At 50.6% G+C, this 21802-nt stretch overlaps 1 protein-coding gene across 1 annotated transcript in view; it reads right to left on the bottom strand.

Annotated features, from left to right (window-relative positions):
* The window catches only part of LOC138797917 (uncharacterized), a 199809-nt gene that overhangs the window by 160438 nt on the left and 17569 nt on the right, over positions 1 to 21802 (bottom strand). The window contains exons 2-5 of the mRNA XM_069978720.1: positions 19461 to 19794; positions 14231 to 14331; positions 9793 to 9862; positions 7922 to 8052 (exon numbers count right to left, since the gene is read on the bottom strand). Coding sequence (XP_069834821.1) covers positions 7922 to 8052; positions 9793 to 9862; positions 14231 to 14331; positions 19461 to 19668 — 510 coding nt within the window. The 5' untranslated portion in view covers positions 19669 to 19794. The remainder of the gene's footprint in view (positions 1 to 7921; positions 8053 to 9792; positions 9863 to 14230; positions 14332 to 19460; positions 19795 to 21802) is intronic.

Below are 21802 nucleotides of genomic sequence, written 5' to 3'. Positions count from 1 at the left end.
ATCACATGTGGTCGGCAGCATATCCCCTATTACATGCGGTCGGCAGCATATCCCCTATCACATGGGGTCGGCAGCATATCCCTTATTACATGCGGTCAGCAGCATATCCCCTATTACATGCGATCGGCAGCATATCCCCTATTACATGTGGTCCACAGAATATCTCCCATTACATGCGGTCGGCAGCATACCCCCTATTACATGTGATCGGCAGCATATCCCCTATTACATGTGGTCCACAGCATATCCCCTATTACATGCGATTGGCAGCATATCCCCTATTACATGTGGTCCACAGCATATCCCCCATTACATGCGGTCGGCAGCATATCCCCTATTACATGCGGTCGGCAGCATATCCCCTATTACATGCGGTCGGCAGCATATCTCCTATTACACGCGGTCGGCAGCATATCCCCTATCACATGTGGTCAGCAGCATATCCCCTATCACATGTGGTCAGCAGCATATCCCCTATTACATGCGGTCGGCAGCATATCCCCTATTACATGCGGTCGGTAGCATATCCACTATTACATGTGGTCCACAGCATATCCCCTATTACATGCGATTGGCAGCATATCCCCCATTACATGCAAATGGCAGCATATCCCCTATCACATGTGGTCCACAGCATATCTCCTATTACATGCTGTCGGCAGCATATCTCCCATTACATGCGGTCAGCAGCATATCCCCTATTACATGTGGTCCACAGCATATCCCTTATTACATGCTGTCGGCAGCATATCTCCTATTACATGCGGTCGGCAGCATATCCCCTATTACATGTGGTCCACAGCATATCCCCCATTACATGCTGTCGGCAGCATTTCTCCTATTACATGCGGTCAGCAGCATATCCCCTATTACATGTGGTCCACAGCATATCCCCGATTACATGCTGTCGGCAGCATATCTCCTATTACATGCGGTCGGCAGCATATCCCCTATTACATGTGGTCCACAGTATATCCCCCATTACATGCTGTCGGCAGCATATCTCCTATTACATGCGGTCGGCAGCATATCCCCTATCACATGTGGTCGGCAGCATATCCCCTATCACATGTGGTCGGCAGCATATCCCCTATTACATGCGGTCGGCAGCATATCCCCTATTACATGCGGTCGGCAGCATATCCCCTATCACATGGGGTCGGCAGCATATCCCCTATTACATGTGGTTGGCAGCATATCCCTTATTACATGCGGTCAGCAGCATATCCCCTATTACATGCGGTCGGCAGCATATCCCTTATTACATGCGGTCAGCAGCATATCCCCTATTACATGCGATCGGCAGCATATCCCCTATTACATGTGGTCCACAGAATATCTCCCATTACATGCGGTCGGCAGCATACCCCCTATTACATGCGATCGGCAGCATATCCCCTATTACATGTGGTCCACAGCATATCCCCTATTACATGCGATTGGCAGCATATCCCCTATTACATGTGGTCCACAGCATATACCCCATTACATGCGGTCGGCAGCATATCCCCTATTACAAGCGGTCGGTAGCATATCCACTATTACATGTGGTCCACAGCATATCCCCCATTTCATGCAAACGGCAGCATATCCCCTATAACATGTGGTCCACAGCATATCCCTTATTACATGCTGTCGGCAGCATATCCCCCATTACATGCGGTCGGCAGCATATCCCCTATTACATGCGGTCGGCAGCATATCCCCTATTACATGCGGGCGGTAGCATATCCACTATTACATGTGGTCCACAGCATATCCCCCATTACATGCAAATGGCAGCATATCCCCTATCACATGTGGTCCACAGCATATCCCTTATTACATGCTGTCGGCAGCATATCTCCTATTACATGCGGTCGGCAGCATATCCCCTATTACATGTGGTCCACAGCATATCCACCATTACATGCTGTCGGCAGCATATCTCCTATTACACGCGGTCGGCAGCATATCCCCTATCACATGTGGTCAGCAGCATATCCCCTATCACATGTGGTCGGCAGCATATCCCCTATTACATGCGGTCGGCAGCATATCCCCTATCACATGGGGTCGGCAGCATATCCCCTATTACATGTGGTTGGCAGCATATCCCTTATTACATGCGGTCAGCAGCATATCCCCTATTACATGCGATCGGCAGCATATCCCCTATTACATGTGGTCCACAGAATATCTCCCATTACATGCGGTCGGCAGCATACCCCCTATTACATGCGATCGGCAGCATATCCCCTATTACATGTGGTCCACAGCATATCCCCTATTACATGCGATTGGCAGCATATCCCCTATTACATGTGGTCCACAGCATATCCCCATTACATGCGGTCGGCAGCATATCCCCTATTACATGCGGTCGGCAGCATATCCCCTATTACATGCGGTCGGTAGCATATCCACTATTACATGTGGTCCACAGCATATCCCCCATTACATGCAAACGGCAGCATATCCCCTATCACATGTGGTCCACAGCATATCCCTTATTACATGCTGTCGGCAGCATATCTCCTATTACATGCGGTAAGCAGCATATCCCCGATTACATGCTGTCGGCAGCATATCTCCTATTACATGCGGTCGGCAGCATATCTCCTATTACATGTGGTCCACAGCATATCCCCCATTACATGCTGTCGGCAGCATATCTCCTATTACATGCGGTCGGCAGCATATCCCCTATCACATGTGGTCGGCAGCATATCCCCTATTACATGCGGTCGGCAGCATATCCCCTATCACATGGGGTCGGCAGCATATCCCCTATTACATGTGGTTGGCAGCATATCACTTATTACATGCGGTCAGCAGCATATCCCCTATTACATGCGATCGGCAGCATATCCCCTATTACATGCGGTCGGCAGCATATCCCCTATTACATGCGGTCGGCAGCATATCCCCTATTACATGCGGTCGGCAGCATATCCCCTATTACATGCGGTCGGCAGCATATCCCCTATTACATGCGGTCGGCAGCATATCCCCTATTACATGCGGTTGGCAGCATATCCCCTATTACATGCGGTCGGCAGCATATCCCCTATTACATGCGGTCGGCAGCATATCCCCTATTACATGCGGTCGGCAGCATATCCCCTATTACATGCGGTTGGCAGCATATCCCCTATTACATGCGGTTGGCAGCATATCCCCTATTACATGCGGTTGGCAGCATATCCCCTATTACATGCGGTCGGCAGCATATCCCCCATTACATGCAGCTGATAGATTATTTTCCACACTTCGAAGCATTTAGGAAGTTTGCTCGTTTTCCGGCTGATCGCTGATCCTATTACTGATCTGACTGATCGGGCAGATAACTCTCCCATGCTGAAGGCTAGATTCATACAAAAAAGGAAAAATACTGCTGAAAAATAAAAAAATAGCTTTTCTTTACCTTGCTGATGGGCTCTAATAGAGCAGAGGGACCCCTACTATATCGCTGCGGTGCCCCGGCTGTATGTAAATGAGCTCCTAATATTAGGCTAATTTGCCCCTCATTCTGGGGCTTCGGTCCCCTTCTCTGCCAATCACTCGTAGGCCTCAGGCACTACATCCGCCTGCAGGGAGACACGCCCACACTGTATGACGTCATTGTGCGCCCTGCGGATCCCCTCCCTGACAGCGACGCTGAATTCCTCCTGGGAGCCTGAGCTAGGTAAGTATCAGCTTTATTATTGTATGGGGGCATGGAGGGGCATTATTATTGTATGGGGGGGGCATTATTATTGTATAGAGGCCTGGAGGGGCATTATTACTGTAAGGAGGCATGGAGGGGCATTATTACTGTAAGGAGGCATAGAGGGGCATTATTATTGTATGGGGGGGGCATTATTATTGTATAGAGGCCTGGAGGGGCATTATTACTGTAAGGAGGCATAGAGGGGCATTATTATTGTATGGCAGGGCATAGGGCTGGGCGATATGGGCCTAAATCAATATCGCGGTTTATCGCACATGTAGCAGCGGTAACGATAATTCAATGATAATTATGACACGCCCCTTTTTGCAAACCACACCCACTTTCCATGCCAAACTGGCGATATTTTGATTAGAAAAAGTAAAAAAAGAACTGAGCAGCAACCCATGGTTAGTAATAATGATAATTGACTATTTGTCATTATTAGGGGGTCTCAGCAGAGACCTGGATGTGTATATACAGGTATACAGCCTCCACAGGATGTGTATACACAGGGGGTCATATAGGAATACATGTATATAACTATATGGGGGGGGGGGGGATAGGTGCATATGACTATATGGGGGGGGGGATGGATTGGGATGTATTACTATACAGGAGGTACATAGGGATAGGGGTGTATGACTATACAGGGGGCACATAGGGGTAGGGGCGGATAGGGGTGTATGACTATACATGGGAGTACATAGGGGTGTATGACTATACAGGGGGCACATAGGAGTAGGGGCGGATAGGGGTGTATGACTATACATGGGAGTACATAGGGATAGGGGTGTATGACTATAAAGGGGGCGGATAGGGGTGTATGACTATACAGGGGGGGCAGACGGGTGTATAACTATATGTGGGGGGGCAGACAGGGGTGTATGACTATATGGCGGGGATAGGGTTGTATGACTATACGGGGGGATAGGGGTTTATGACTATACGTGGGGGCGGGGTGGACAGGGGTGTATGACTATACAGGGAGGACGGGTAGACAGTGGTGTATGACTGTACAGGGGGGGGCGGGGTGGACAGGGGTGTATGACTGTACAGGTGGGGCGGGGTGGACAGGGGTGTATGACTGTACAGGGGGGGTGGACAGGGGTGAATGACTATACGGGGGGGGGGCAGACAGGGGTGTATGACTATACAGGGGGGGCGGACAGGGGTGTATGACTATACGGGGGGGGGGCAGACAGGGGTGCATGACTGCACAGGGGGGGCGGACAGGGGTGTATGACTATACGGGGGGGGCGGACAGGGGTGTATGACTATATGGTGGGTGGACAGGGGTGTATGACTATATAGGGGGGCGGACAGGGGTGTATGACTATACAGGGGGGACAGGGGTGTATGACTATACGGGGGGGGCGGACAGGGGTGTATGACTATATGGTGGGTGGACAGGGGTGTATGACTATATAGGGGGGCGGACAGGGGTGTATGACTATACAGGGGGGACAGGGGTGTATGACTATACGGGGGGGGCGGACAGGGGTGCATGACTATACAGGGGGGACAGGGGTGTATGACTATATAGGGGGGCGGACAGGGGTGTATGACTATACGGGGGGGGCGGACAGGGGTGTATGACTATACAGGGGGGACAGGGGTGTATGACTATATAGGGGGGCGGACAGGGGTGTATGACTATACAGGGGGGACAGGGGTGTATGACTATACGGGGGGGGCGGACAGGGGTGCATGACTATACAGGGGGGACAGGGGTGTATGACTATACGGGGGGGGCGGACAGGGGTGCATGACTATACGGGGGGGGGCGGACAGGGGTGCATGACTGTATAGGGGGGGCGGACAGGGGTGTATGACTATATGGGGGGGGGGCGGACAGGGGTGTATGACTGTATAGGGGGCGGACAGGGGTGTATGACTGTATAGGGGGCGGACAGGGGTGTATGACTGTATAGGGTGGGAGACAGGGGTGTATGACTATACGGGGGGGGGGGGGGGGGGGCGGACAGAGGTGCATGACTGTATAGGGGGCGGACAGGGGTGTATGACTGTATAGGGTGGGAGACAGGGGTGTATGACTATATGGGGGGGCGGACAGGGGTGCATGACTGTATAGGGGGGCAGACAGGGGTGTATGACTATACGGGGGGGGGGGGGGACAGAGGTGCATGACTGTATAGGGGGCGGACAGGGGTGTATGACTGTATAGGGTGGGAGACAGGGGTGTATGACTATATGGGGGGGGCGGACAGGGGTGTATGACTATACGGGGGGGCGGACAGAGGTGCATGACTGTATAGGAGGGCGGACAGGGGTGTATGACTACATGGGGGGGCGGACAGGGGTGTATGACTATACGGGGGGGCGAACAGGGGTGCATGACTGTATAGGGGGGCGGACAGGGGTGCATGACTGTATAGGGGGGCGGACAGGGGTGCATGACTGTATAGGGGGCGGACAGGGGTGCATGACTGTATAGGGGGGCGGACAGGGGTGCATGACTGTATGGGGAGGAGGACAGGGGTGTATGACTGTATAGGGGGGCGGACAGGGGTGTATGACTGTATGGGGAGGAGGACAGGGGTGTATGACTGTATGGGGAGGAGGACAGGGGTGTATAACTATACAGGGGGGCGGACAGGGGTGTATGACTATACAGGGGCGCGGACAGGGGTGTATGACTGCAGTCCCCCCAGTAACAGTACAGGAGAGTAACATAGGAGGAATGGATGGGCTGCAGCAGGCAGGATACCACACAGCTATAAGTTATCCTGCCTGCTGCAGCCCATTATTCCTCCTATGTTACACTCCTGTACTGTTACTGAGGGGATGAGATGACAGGTCAGCTGCTCCCAAGTGCTGCTCCTCCACCTTCAGCTCTGACATGGCCGCCTCCCTGCACACACAGGACAACGTGTGCAGCGCTCGCCGGCCGGGTGGACGAGACTGGTCCGGGAGGGGGGACCAGCACAGTCCTGTCCGAGCGCCCCCCGGCCGGCGAGCGCTGCACACGTTGTCCTGTGTGTGCAGGGAGGCGGCCATGTCAGAGCTGAAGGTGGAGGAGCAGCACTTGGGGGCGGCTGTCCTGTACTCCCCTCAGTGTGCTGGGACGCCGGACCGGACGGGTGGTGGGCGCATGGACGGGACAGATGCGGCAGGACGGGGCCTCTGACCGGACGGGAGGAGAGGGCGGAGAGGTGCGCGCACTGGGGGGGCGCTTGGAGCAGACAGGGGCGGGCGGCATTGTCACCTGGGCCCTGTTGCTCCTCCAGCTCCCGCTCCGATACTGGCGTTCTTGCACATGACGTGCAGCGCTCGTGCCGGGCCGCTCGTGTGTGCGGGGGGCTCTGAGAGGACGGGTGCGGGGACATAAAAATACAAAAATACCGCAATTACCGTCCTGGCTAAGTTGAAGTCGGTTAACCGACGCCAGTGACGGTATCGGTATTTTTGCGGTATACCGCCCAGCCCAGGGCATTATTACTGTATGGAGGGGCATTATTATTGTATAGAGGCCTGGAGGGGCATTATTACTGTATAGAGGGGCATTATTACTGTATGGAGGCATGGAGGGGCATTATTATTGTATGGAGGCATGGAGGGGCATTATTATTGTATGGGGGCATTATTACTATCTGGGGCATGGAGGGGCATTATTACTGTATGGAGGCATGGAGGGGCATTATTATTGTATGGCAGGGCATTATTACTGTATGGAGGCATGGAGGGGCATTATTATTGTATGGCAGGGCATTATTACTGTATGGAGGCATGGAGGGGCATTATTATTGTATGGGGGCATGGGGGGCATTATTACTATCTGGGGCATGGAGGGGCATTATTATTGTATGGCAGGGCATTATTACTGTATGGAGGCATGGAGGGGCATTATTATTGTATGGGGGCATTATTACTATCTGGGGCATGGAGAGACATTATTACTATCTGGGGGCATAAGGGACAGTAATGTCTTGGGCCTTGTGTCTTTTACGGCCATATTCTGCCTTAATATGACTGTGTGTAGAGTTATCCCAGTGACTCGGGCTCTTGCACACAGACGGGACAGATTCCTGCATTCTGGAGATCTAGTCTGTGCACACACCGTACACTATGGACAGAACTGCGGGCATCTTAACCCATTATTACTGCACGGTCACAGCCGACATTACAGGAGCTGGTGGATTAGAAGCCGTTTGCCCCCATGCTGGGGATTATTTCATACCCGGATGGTTTGACCTGTATGGGGCGGCTTACCTGCTTCATCAGGTCGTCTCCAGTCACTACGGCGACTTTTAGATCGAGGTCATTCTTCTTCACAATCTCTTGCAGAGCAGCGGCACAGGCGATGGGGTTAGTCCCTCCAGCATTGCTGATAACACGAATCCCTGGTAAAATAACAAGGCTGTCAATCTCATCAATCTGACAATTGTGTTCCTTACCTGTCCACGCTTCTCCCGTGTCCACCTGGCGTGTTTCTAGGATTCCCTGCAGCCACCACCAACACCTCTGAACCAGTCTCTGCAGTGACAGGCCGCTCATCATCATTGGCCATGGTGCTTTCCTGTCTCGCCTAGTGATTGGCTGAGCGGCTGTCACTGCTGAGATGGGTTCAGAGGTGTCGGTGGCGGCTGCAGGGAGCCGGGAATCCTAGAAATACATCAGGAGAACACTGGGGGTAATGTGACCGGGATATAGCAAGCACATTAAGCTTATAACAGTACATTACACTGCTGCAGGACGTTCTAGCAATATAAGAATCCACCTGCAACAGCGACCGCTGGAGGTGTCAGGAAAACTGCTGAAATGGCGGAATTACAGGACTCCCATAGACTATAAAGAGTCTAGCTGCAGGGGCGATGGTCCCTGTGTCCCATCCTGACACTGGGGAGAAAGCCGCTGATTATAATCCACTGCTACCTCATCAACTCTGCAAAGTCGGGAACGACAGCGCGAGGAGAAAGAAAATGCCAACGTGTTTCAGGTGCAATACACACCTCTAATCATGGAATAATTGTAGCTGAAACATGTAGGGGGACGTTTCCTGTGGGTCCAGCATCCCAGTGCTCTATGGAGTGGTGAGCTGGCTAGCTTCTAATTATCAGAGGCTACCCCTACCAAACCCTCCCCCTCAGCTCTCTACTGATGTCTGAAGACAGCGGAATGTTCCAGAATATAATCCAGCACACTGTCTCCTCTGTTAGGGGTCTGACTGCCAGGCCGCACACTGTCTCCTCTGTTAGGGGTCTGACTCCCGGGCCGCACACCGTCTCCTCTGTTAGGGGTCTGACTGCCGGGCCGCACACCGTCTCCTCTGTTAGGGGTCTGACTGCCGGGCCCCACACCGTCTCCTCTGTTAGGGGTCTGACTGCCGGGCCGCACACCGTCTCCTCTGTTAGGGGTCTGACTGCCGGGCCGCACACTGTCTCCTCTGTTAGGGGTCTGACTGCCGGGCCGCACCCTGTCTCCTCTGTCAGGGGTCTGACTGCCGGGCCCCACACCGTCTCCTCTGTTAGGGGTCTGACTGCCGGGCCGCACACCGTCTCCTCTGTTAGGGGTCTGACTGCCGGGCCGCACCCTGTCTCCTCTGTCAGGGGTCTGACTCCTGGGCCACACGCTGTCTCCTCTGTTAGGGGTCTGACTCCTGGGCCGCACCCTGTCTCCTCTGTCAGGGGTCTGACTCCTGGGCCACACGCTGTCTCCTCTGTTAGGGGTCTGACTGCCGGGCTGCACCCTGTCTCCCCTGTTAGGGGTCTGACTCCTGGGCCGCACCCTGTCTCCTCTGTCAGGGGTCTGACTCCTGGGCCACACGCTGTCTCCTCTGTTAGGGGTCTGACTCCTGGGCCACACGCTGTCTCCTCTGTTAGGGGTCTGACTGCCGGGCTGCACCCTGTCTCCCCTGTTAGGGGTCTGACTGCCGGGCCGCACACTGTCTCCTCTGTTAGGGGTCTGACTGCCGGGCTGCACCCTGTCTCCCCTGTTAGGGGTCTGACTGCCGGGCCCCACAGCCTTATGAATAGAGTGGCAGGCAGCAATTGGTGGGGTCCTAGTAGTTGTGACCTCCTTCACCATTTATTATCAGAGAATAGCGAGAATATCCATCAAGCCTTATGTAAGCATGGTGATACCTGACTTATGAAGGTCCTTCAGATATGGGGCCATCGCTGTGTGGACAAAGTCCGGAGTAAATCCAAGGCTCTGAAAATACAACGTCATCTTATCAGAACATTTGTCACCAATATACTGCCCACTCACAGTCAAAAGAAACGGACGGCAGCAACGTCCCCTCAGGGTCCCGTATATAAAGTAAAGCCTCTCCATAATACTCTCTAGCTGCTCTGTACATTTAGACACCGTTCTGCTGCAAAGGGAAACTGACTATGTCAGAAGTTTGTAGAATTGTGAATGCAGCTCTGGAGTATATTAGTGGCTGTACAATGTCATAGGAAATTAAAGGAATTGTCCAGGGGAGGAGAAGCCATATCTTTACTTCCAGGACGGGGGAGGGGTACGGCATCGTAATCATCACAAGAGAAAACCAATGGCCACAAAAAGTTACCGCGGCAACATTAGGTGGTCACTGATCATTGTGTGTGGCCGTGGTTTTGCCTAGATGTGATGACTGCTTTGCGGTACCCCTCCTCCATACGTCCGAGACAATAAGGAGGCAGAAGTGAAGGGCTGGGAGTAAGGGCCCTATTCCACCGGACGATTATCATTTGCATATTCGTTAACGATTAACGATCTCAAATGACCGCTATTGCGAAAGACCTGAAAACGTTCACTCATTTCCATGGAACGATAATCATTACTTATGATCGTAATTGCGATCGTTTTTCTTCGCTATTTATTCGCTATTGCATTCGTATCTATTGCGAACAACCGAACGATGTTTTATTCAATGCGAACGATTTGCGAACATTTTGCAAACGAGCAACGATAAAAATAGATCCAGGTCTTATAAAGCGATCAACGATTTCTCGTTCGGTCGTTAATCGTTAACTGCATTTCAACCGAACGATTATCGTTTAGATTCGAACGATTTAACGATAATCTGAACGATAATCATCCGGTGGAATAGGGCCCTTAGGCAAGATATTGCTTTTCCTGAGAGGAAGAGGAAGCATAGCCCTGAGAGGAAGAGGAAGCATAGCCATGAGAGGAAGAGGAAGCATAGCCCTGAGAGGAAGAGGAAGCATAGCCCTGAGAGGAAGAGGAAGCATAGCCCTGAGAGGAAGAGGAAACAAAGCCCTGAGAGGAAGAGGAAGCATAGCCCTGAGAGAAAAAGGAAGCATAGCCCTGAGAGGAAGAGGAAGCATAGCTCTGAGAGGAAGAGGAAGCATAGCCCTGAGAGGAAGAGGAAGCAAAGCCCTGAGAGGAAGAGGAAGCATAGCCATGAGAGGAAGAGGAAGCATAGCCCTGAGAGGAAGAGGAAACAAAGCCCTGAGAGGAAGAGGAAGCATAGCCCTGAGAGGAAGAGGAAGCATAGCCCTGAGAGGAAGAGGAAGCATAGCCCTGAGAGGAAGAGGAAGCATAGCCCTGAGAGGAAGAGGAAGCATAGCCCTGAGAGGAAGAGGAAGCAAAGCCCTGAGAGGAAGAGGAAGCATAGCCCTGAGAAGAAGAGGAAGCATAGCCCTGAGAGGAAGAGGAAGCATAGCCCTGAGAAGAGGAAGCATAGCCCTGAGAGGAAGAGGAAGCATAGCCCTGAGAGGAAGAGGAAGCATAGCCCTGAGAGGAAGAGGAAGCATAACCCTGAGAGGAAGAGGAAGCATAGCCCTGAGAGGAAGAGGAAGCATAGCCCTGAGAGGAAGAGGAAGCATAGCCCTGAGAGGAAGAGGAAGCATAGCCCTGAGAGGAAGAGGAAGCAAAGCCCTGAGAAGAGGAAGCATAGCCCTGAGAGGAAGAGGAAGCATAGCCCTGAGAGGAAGAGGAAGCATAGCCCTGAGAAGAGGAAGCATAGCCCTGAGAGGAAGAGGAAGCATAGCCCTGAGAGGAAGAGGAAGCATAACCCTGAGAGGAAGAGGAAGCATAACCCTGAGAGGAAGAGAAAGCATAGCCCTGAGAGGAAGAGGAAGCATAGCCCTGAGAGGAAGAGGAAGCATAGCCCTGAGAGGAAGAGGAAGCATAGCCCTGAGAGGAAGAGGAAGCAAAGCCCTGAGAGGAAGAGGAAGCAAAGCCCTGAGAGGAAGAGGAAGCATAGCCCTGAGAGGAAGAGGAAGCATAGCCCTGAGAGGAAGAGGAAGCATAGCCCTGAGAGGAAGAGGAAGCAAAGCCCTGAGAGGAAGAGGAAGCAAAGATCTGAGAGGAAGAGGAAGCAAAGCCCTGAGAGGAAGAGGAAGCATAGATCTGAGAGGAAGAGGAAGCAAAGCCCTGAGAGGAAGAGGAAGCAAAGATCTGAGTTTGCTGGATTTGCTGCTTTTACACACAATTCCTTGTGGTTTCTAGGAGTTCACACCAGGGCTTGTTAGGCCAGGTCTAGCATACGTGTATGGAAACCAAGCCCCTCCCCCATCGTGATGCTGCGGGGATTATCTGCAATGCTGTGTTTCCATGCATATGTGGAAACACAGAAGAATACTGAGAGTCTGGCATAATACACGGCATCTTCAGCATCTAAGAGGTTATCTTGGAAACTTGCATGAATGGCTATGCTGCCGGGGCTGCAGGGGACATGTTAGTAATGTATACTTACCTGTCCCGCTCCACTACAGCTACCGGGGCGGCGGGGGACATGTCAGTAATGTATAATTATCTGTCCTGCTCCACCACAGCTGCCGGGGCTGCAGGAGACATATTAGTAATAGTGTATACTTACCTGTTCAGTCCGCCATGTAAGTCACTCCCCTCAATGTATACTTACCTATCCTGCTCCACCACAACTGCCATGGCTGCGGGGGACATGCTAGTAATGTATACTTACCTATCCTGCTCCACCACAACTGCCATGGCTGCGGGGGACATGCTAGTAATGTATACTTACCTGTCCCGCTCCACCACAACTGCCAGGGCTGCGGGGGACATGCTAGTAATGTATACTTATCTGTCCCGCTCCACCACAATTGTCGGGGCTGCGGGGGACATGCTAGTAATGTATACTTACCTGTTTCGCTCCACCACAGCTGCGGGTTCCCTGTCGCTGTCATGCTTTTGAAAACATCTGATAATGTGCCATTTCTATAAGAAACGGCCGGTCAGCATAGACAGTAGAACACAAAATGGCCAGCACACCAATAGCACTGATCACACTGCTGTGGATAATATATGTGGGGGAGGGGGCCTCCTGTTGGCTGTGCACTCCATCCCGTTTTAAAAGGAGACTAGTTGGATCCTTCATGCCCAGTTGTAGGCTTAAGGCCCTATTCCACCAACAGATCTGACGACAGATTATCTGCCAAACCAAGGAGTGGATTTGAAAAGAGGAGAAATCTCAGTCTTTCCTGTATGACCTGATCTCTGATTATAGTCTGTTCCTGGCTTTGGCTTCAAATCTTTGGCAGATAATCTGTCGTCAGATCTGCTGGTGGAATAGGGCCTTGAGCCCAAGAGCGGCCATTGTTAGTGTAGGACCATCTCTCTGACTCTATTTCAGAAAATGGTTTGATAAGAACCTCATTTAAGAAAACAAAACAAAAAAACTTTAGAGCAGTGTTTTATTGTGTGTACGTTGGGGGGAGTATATGTGGTAAGTCCTGGCACTTGCAGGTGGCTGTTGCACTTTTCTGTTTTTGTCAAAGACAGTATAGACTCCATGCTGACCGGCCATTTCCTGTGCAAGTGTCATCAGATGTTTCCAAATGTTGACAGCAGCGTGGATCAGGACGCCCAGAAATGGGATTGGTAAGTATACATTAATAACATGCCCCCAGCAGCTGGGGTGGAGCGGGACAGGTAAGTATACATTACTAACATCTCCCCCGCAGCTGTGGTGGAGCGGGATAGGTAAGTATACATTACTAAAATGTCCCCGGCAGCTGTGGTGGAGCGGGAGAGGTAAGTATACATTAACAACATGCCCCCAGCAGCTGGGGTGGAGCCGGACAGGTAAGTATACATTAATAACATCTCCCCTGCAGCCCCGGCAGCTGTGGTGGAGTGGGACAGGTAAGTATACATTACTAACATGTCCCCCGCAGCTGTGGTGGAGCGGGATAGGTAAGTATACATTACTAACATGTCCCCCACAGTTGTGGTGGAGCGGGAGAGGTAAGTATACATTACTAACATGTCCCCCGCAGATGTGGTGGAGCGGGATAGGTAAGTATACATTACTAACATGTCCCCCACAGCTGTGGTGGAGCGGGAGAGGTAAGTATACATTACTAACATGTCCCCTGTAGCCCCTGCAGCTATGGTGGAGTGGGACAGGTAAGTATGAATTACTGATGTGTCCCCTACAGCTGTGGTGGAGCGGGACAGGTAATGACATTAGTAACATGTCCCTTGCAGCCCTGGCAGCTGTGGTGGCTTTAGCTCCTGAGCTTAAAACATGCAAGCTCCATGCATATACAGCATATCATCAGCTTCCCACCTGCATTGTATGGAGAGAAGATTGTGCAATATACTTACAGGTGACTTGGCTTTCACTGACGCCAGAAGAGACATTGTTATCTCAGAGAGGTAGTCAAAAACTAAGAAATCTAATTTTCCTCCATATATAAGCTGTGGAACTGAAAAAAAGCAGAAGAAATATAGTGACATATATCATATATGAGAACTATTCTTTATACTGTAAGGACCTAGAGAAGAGTTCTACATAATAGATATCTATACGACGTCTATGATCAGAACACAATATTCCATATGGATTCACCAATCATTACTACCAGATACTGTTCATTAAACTATTCCAGGTATAATAAGTATATGGAGACGTCCTACTGGGGGAGGAGTGGTGTGTAAGGGGTGACACTACACTGAGCACGCCTGAGAGTCACTACACCTCACAAATACACTGGTGCCTTGGGTTTCGTTCCCGCACTGCGCTTGTAATCCAAATCCACTCTTAAACCAAGGCAAATTTTCCCATAAGAAATCACTCATCTGCAGACAATTGGTTCCACACCCCAAAAATAATGATTTTTGAATAACATGTAAAACAAATGAAACAAATATTCAGAAACAGCAGAATCTGTGATATATTACTGTACTGTAATAAGTAAGTAAGTTACTGTACAGTAATGGAGAGGATAGGAAACAAGGGCGGACAGAGACTGCAGGGAGCAGGAAGGAATGAGCAGGAGAGATGTGGGCACATACATGCAGCGCTCTATGTCCGGGGAGAGAGGGGTTACAGCTATGGAGAGATTACCTCCACAGTCCTGTCCCCTGATGTAAGCCCCAGCCTGAAGTGGATCTGCTATGATTTGGAAGGTGAGGGAGACTTCCTGGGTCAGAGTACAGTGCTGTAGACCCCACTATGCAGACCATGCCCCTCCCCCAGTACAGGGAGCTCTTACACCAAAGCAATGCTCTTACACCAAGTTACAGTTTTGAAAACCTGTGAGCTTTAAACCAAAACGCTCTTAATCCAAGTTACTCTTAAACCAAGGTACCACTGTATACAAGATGGAAGGATCCGGAAAGTACCACATGACAGGTTATCAGGGTCCTAATAGTAACCCCTACAGTGTTCTTTCTTTGACTTGTTGTTTTTACTTTACTTCCAGGGAAATACATAGTGCTTGAAAAGCGCGCCCCATTACCAGTGACCTCCAGAGCGCCCCATTACCAGTGACCTCCAGAGAGCCCCATTACCAGTGACCTCCAGAGCGCCCCATTACCAGTGACCTCCAGAGCGCCCCATTACCAGTGACCTCCAGAGCGCCCCATTACCAGTGACCTCCAGAGCGCCCCATTACCAGTGACCTCCAGAGCGCCCCATTACCAGTGACCTCCAGAGCGCCCCATTACCAGTGACCTCCAGAGCGCCCCATTACCAGTGACCTCCAGAGCGCCCCTTTACCAGTGACCTCCAGAGCGCATTTCTTTTATTTGGGGGAAATGTGTTTTTATGCCATTCGCCCTGGGGTAAAACTGACTTGTTATATATGTTCCACAAGTCGTTACAATTACAACGATATATAACATGTATAACTTATATTGTATCTGATGTAAGAAATTCAAACCATTGTTACCGAATATACGTCCCTTACAATCGCTCCATTCCCGGCTTATAGCGCTTTTATCCTTTGGTCTATGGGGCTGTGTCAGGTGTCATTTTTTGCGCCATGATGTGTTCTTTCTATCGGTACCTTGATTGCGCATATACGACTTTTTGATCGCTTTTTATTACAATTTTTCTGGATTTGATGCGACCAAAAATGCGCAATTAAGCACTTTGGGATTTTTTTGCGCTCACGCCGTTTACCGTGCGAGATCAGGAATATGATAAATTAATAGTTTGGGCGATTACGCACGCGGCGATAGCAAACATGTTTATTTATTTTTATTTATAACATGGGAAAAGGGGGGTGATTCTGACTTTTATTAGGGGAGGGGGCTTTTTACTAATAACCACACTTTTATTTTAACTTTTACACTTATACTAGAAGCCCCCCTGGGGTTAGGGTTATTCCCCCCCCTGGGGTTAGGGTTATTCCCCCTGAGGGACTTCTAGTATAAGTGCACTGATCTCTCATTGAGATCTGTGCCGCATAGATATGCAGCACAGATCCATGAGATAGGCACATTGATTGCTTCCGGCTGCTGCAGCCGGAAGCAATCAAGTGCCGAGCCGGGATCAGCGCCATTACGACGCTGACCCCGGAAGGGGTAAGATGTGTGGATCGCTCCTCCGGGACTAGACACCAGGGAATGGCTGCATTCGGTAATCGGATGCAGCTGTCAACTTTGACAGCTGCATCCAATTACTGTATTAGCGGGCTTGGCGATCGGACCTTGCCCGCTACTACCTGCAGTCCCGGGCACCTGGGAACGCAGTGAGGGGGCACTGGACGTACGGGTACGTCCAGGGTCGCTTAAGGGTTAAAGGGACCCAGGTCGCTCTTAACGGAACCCAGGACATGGGTCCCGTCCCTTTAAGAGCGACTTGGATCCCATCCCTTTAAGAGCAACTTGGGTCCCTTTAAGAGCGACCTGGGTCCCTTTACGAGCGGCTCTGCTACTTATAATGGTAAAGATCATTGCTCGGTTACCATGACAATCTTACTCATGTCAAGGAGACAAAATCGTTAAGGACCTTCCATCTTCTACATCTTCTATTGGCCAATAGTGGACATGTGACTGTGGATGTTGTGATACATTGACTGACAAGACCTTAGAATTCCTATTGGCTGCTATATTTCATCTATTTGCATATGTGCTGTGATTGGCTGTTAGCGGTTAGAGTGCGGCCATTATTTCCAATGGGCCATTATTTTCTATGGGAAATTAGGGGTCTTTAAACGTAAATTTCTTAAAAACGACAAATCCGATCGAGACGAAAAATAGATAGCACACCACACACCGCCGAGGGCTTCGAAACGCAGTTTGAACGGAGTCTGTGCGCAAAGCGGTTCGGGCTGTATTAATCGCAGAAAAATAGCTGGAAGAAACAGAAAAAGAAGAAGAATACGGATTACAATATAGGGATTATCAAGCACTATAATAAAAAAATATCTAATTTAAAAAAAAACACACACACCGGAAATTCTTTAAGAAAATTCGCAAAAAATAAATAAAAAATGCCGGTCGCACATCACTGGGCGGGAGAAAGGAATCAATCAGCTGCATGCCCCTCTGTGATGTCATCACCCACTATATAAGGAGGTGGGCAGTCGGCTGTGTGTGGAGGAGAGAGCAGGGGAGAGCAGAGCAGGTAGAGACTAACAGAGCGATAGAGGAGAGGAGAGAGCAGGATGGCAGCAGGCAGGTAGAGACTAACAGCGATATAGGGACAGAGAGGAGAGGATAGGAGAGGAAAGGAGGAGAGAGAGCAGGATGTCAGCAGGCAGGTAGAGACTAACAGAGCGATAGAGGAGAGGAGAGAGCAGGATGGCAGCAGGCAGGTAGAGACTAACAGAGCGATATAGGGACAGAGAGGATAGAAGAGGATAGGAGAGAAGGAGAGGAGAGAGCAGGATGGCAGCAGGCAGGTAGAGACTAACAGAGTGATAGAGGAGAGGAGAGAGCAGGATGGCAGCAGGCAGGTAGAGACTAACAGAGTGATAGAGGAGAGGAGAGAGCAGGATGGCAGCAGGCAGGTAGAGACTAACAGAGCGATAGAGGAGAGGAGAGAGCAGGATGGCAGCAGGCAGGTAGAGACTAACAGAGCGATATAGGGACAGAGAGGAGAGGATAGGAGAGAAGGAGAGGAGAGAGCAGGATGGCAGCAGGCAGGTAGAGACTAACAGAGCGATAGAGGAGAGGAGAGAGCAGGATGGCAGCAGGCAGGTAGAGACTAACAGCGATATAGGGACAGAGAGGAGAGGATAGGAGAGAAGGAGAGGAGAGAGCAGGATGGCAGCAGGCAGGTAGAGACTAACAGAGATATAGGGACAGAGAGGAGAGGAAGAGAGAGGAAAGGAGGAGAGAGAGCAGGATGTCAGCAGGCAGGTAGAGCAGAGCAGGAAGAGACTAAGAGAGTGATATAGGGACAGAGAGGAGAGAATATGCGTGAAAGGGAGAGGAGGGAGAGACTTACAGAGAGATATACGGACAGAGAGGAGAGGATACGAGAGAATGGGAGAGGAGAGGCGATTGTGGGGGATTGTTTGTTGGAGCTGTCAACCAAGTGTCCAAGTAACTGGGGGCCTATAGGAATGGAACCAGAGAAGACGCAGTCCAGATTATTCACTCACTGGGCACTGAACACTCCTGTAAGCTCCCATGGAGTAATACCAAGTTACTGGGATCAGTGAGTGGAGCGTGCACCTCACATAATCGCTCCCCACTCCTACTGGGTTATAGTTTGGTTTCACTAGATTGGATGATTGACATTTTTTTTAAAATTGTGATTTTCTGATTTTTGACACTTTTACAAGAACTTACATTTACACCTTCGCTGTCCCAGTCCCAGTATTGTAGCTACTATAGTTTGGCTACTTTATTGAGACTCAATTTGTGAATATTAACAAATTTGACCCAAAATTTCCTGCTGCTTCGCTTAGGTCTAGTTGTAATTATTTGAGAAGTAGTTCCTGGTGATGGGCGGCGTGGAAGAAGCTGTCACCTCCGGCACAGAGGCTGTAGGGTTATGTATTACAGACCAAACCTCCATATGGAATACAAAGGCATGCGCAACTCGTAGAAGGCCGTAAAACAACAATGTGCTTTGACCTTAAAGAAGAACGCCGGGCTGGGAAGGATGAACAACGTAAGATTCTCTCCCCTCCCCCGCTGACTATGGGACTGAGTGGGGAGCTGGGACGCATTAGGCCAGCTGAGGTGGGATCCCAGGAGCCGGCCTGGCACCTCACATCCCAGGTTCTACCATCTTCTGTACTTTAGGGTTTGGGACCACCTCTTTGACACTTTGCGAGGATTTTTCTACGTTATGGAGGCACAGACAGGTATATGAAAGGTACCAGGTGTCTCCCTGGCATAATAGCATCTAACAGCGTGAGCAGGTAAGAACGTGAATTGAAGACCCTCATATACGTTAGACAAAGCTTGGCCAAGGCAGCAGCTTTCCTCACTGAGAACACAAACATTTGCTATAGCTAAAAGTTCACAAGTATGCAGTAAAAGAGAAGCAGAGTTGTTGGTCGGCACCTAGTGAAGGTATACGGCACCTTTAGACCCACATTAAACTGTATACATGATAAAGAGCTGAATCTGTATTACAAGGTGACGTTACCTGAAGCTGCAGTGTCCCCCCAGAATCCAGATGCACAACCAATTCTTACTGAGGGGCGTCTCTGGGCGGAGGGCGGGCAGCCGTGGTCTACAGACTCCACAGACAGCGGTCGTATGCAGCTCCGGCACAATGGATTATGGAGGAGACCGCTTTCAGGCCTCCACGACGAGAGGAACCTTCTTGCTGAAAGTAAAACCGTCCACCCCATGTCTGAGGCTGTGATGGCAGAGGTAGGTGCCGCAGTGGTAAGTGCCGCAGAGATAAGTGCCACAGAGGTAGGTGCTGCAGATACGTAACCGCTTCTTTCAGGCTTGGTTTTCAGCTGCTATGGAACCTATAAAATACAAGAACAGCTGTTAGTTCTTCAAGCAGAATTCTAGGACTTAGAAGAGCAAAGCGGTGCGGGACCCAGAGGACAAAGAGATGTCACCCCCCCCCCCCCCCCCCCCCGCCACATCTTACATCAAGCACGAGCAGAAGCTACTGCACACTTGTACATGGCCGCCCGGAACGGCCCATGTAAATAACCCCACACACAGGCTACACTATATAGGAGCATCCAATGCCACCCTAAACAGGATAGAACAGCAGTTCCTGTGAGGGACGGAGCCGTTCCTCTCCAGCTCGCCGATATACCGTTCTTCCTCAGTCCCTTATCTGCTTATACCCCGGGCCCGCCTGGCACACATCCCAGGAACAAAGGGTTTGTGCTTCTCAGGGGCTCCGGCACACTCTTAGATTACAGCTCTGGACGTTCTCCGGCTTGTACAGAACTATAATACACAGCTGTGCTTTTCATTCCTGGATTTAAAGGGATTATCCCCTACCTCTCCCGGCTCCCCACTACCTCTCCGCACTTCTCCCTACCACTCCGCACTTCTCCCTACCTCTCCCGGCTCCCCACTACCTCTCCGCACTTCTCCCTACCACTCCGCACTTCTCCCTACCTCTCCCGGCTCCCCACTACCTCTCCGCACTTCTCCCTACCACTCCGCACTTCTCCCTACCTCTCCCGGCTCCCCACTACCTCTCCGCACTTCTCCCTACCTCTCCCCGCACTTCTCCCTACCTCTCCCCGCACTTCTCCCTACCTCTCCACATCCCCGTGCTCCTGTACCTCCCCACTTCTCCCTATCTCTCTGCGCTTCTCTCTACCACTCCGCACTTCTCCCTACCTCTCCCCACACTTCTTCCTACCACTCCACACTTCTCCCTACCTCTCTGCGCTTCTCCCTGGGCCGGCCTTAGGGTAGATGGCGCCCTGTGCGAAACTTTCTTTTGGCGCCCCCCCCTGTTGATACCCCCAATAGTAACATAGACTATCTCTCTCTCTTTGTATCTCTATATCTATCTATCTAGGTATCTACCTATCAATCTACAGTATCTATCTAGCTGGGTGACCTCTATCATACTGAGTAATATACAAGATGCTGGGAAAGCTGGGTGACCTCTATCATACTGACTACAAGATGCTGGAAATCTGGGTGACCTCCATCATACTGAGTGTAAGATACTAGGAAAGCTGGGTGACCTCCATCATACTGAGTGTAAGATACTAGGAAAGATGGGTGACCTCCATCATACTGACTACAAGATACTGGGAAAGCTGGGTGACCTCCATCCTACTGACTATAAGATACTGGGAAAGCTGGGTGACCTCCATCATACTGAGTATAAGATACTGGGAAAGCTGGGTAACCTCCATCATACTTACTACAAGATACTGGGAAAGCTGGGTGACCTCTATCACACTTACTACAAGATACTGGGAAAGCTGGGTGACCTCCATCATACTTACTACAAGATACTGGGAAAGCTGGGTGACCTCCATCATACTTACTACAAGATGCTGGGAAAGCTGTGAGACCTCTATCATACTGACTACAGGATACTGGGAAAGCTGGGTGACCTCCATCATACTAAGTATAAGATACTAGGAAAGCTGTGTGACCTCCATCATACTGAGTATAAGATACTAGGAAAGCTGGGTGACCTCCATCATACTGACTACAAGATACTGGGAAAGCTGGGTGACCTCCATCATACTGAGTATAAGATACTAGGAAAGCTGGGTGACCTCCATCCTACTGACTATAAGATGCTGGAAAGCTGTGCGACCTCCATCATACTGACTACAAGATGCTGGAAAGCTGTGCGACCTCCATCATACTGACTACAAGATGCTGGAAAGCTGGGTGACCTCCATCATACTAAGTATAAGATACTAGGAAAGCTGTGTGACCTCCATCATACTGAGTATAAGATACTAGGAAAGCTGGGTGACCTCCATCATACTGAGTATAAGATACTAGGAAAGCTGGGTGACCGCCATCATACTTAGT

Source organism: Dendropsophus ebraccatus, chromosome 7 (assembly GCF_027789765.1).
Source record: "Dendropsophus ebraccatus isolate aDenEbr1 chromosome 7, aDenEbr1.pat, whole genome shotgun sequence".
In the NCBI taxonomy this organism is placed as follows: domain Eukaryota; kingdom Metazoa; phylum Chordata; class Amphibia; order Anura; family Hylidae; genus Dendropsophus; species Dendropsophus ebraccatus.
Note: the sequence above shows the minus strand (reverse complement) of the source record. Positions and strands in the feature narration are given on the sequence as shown.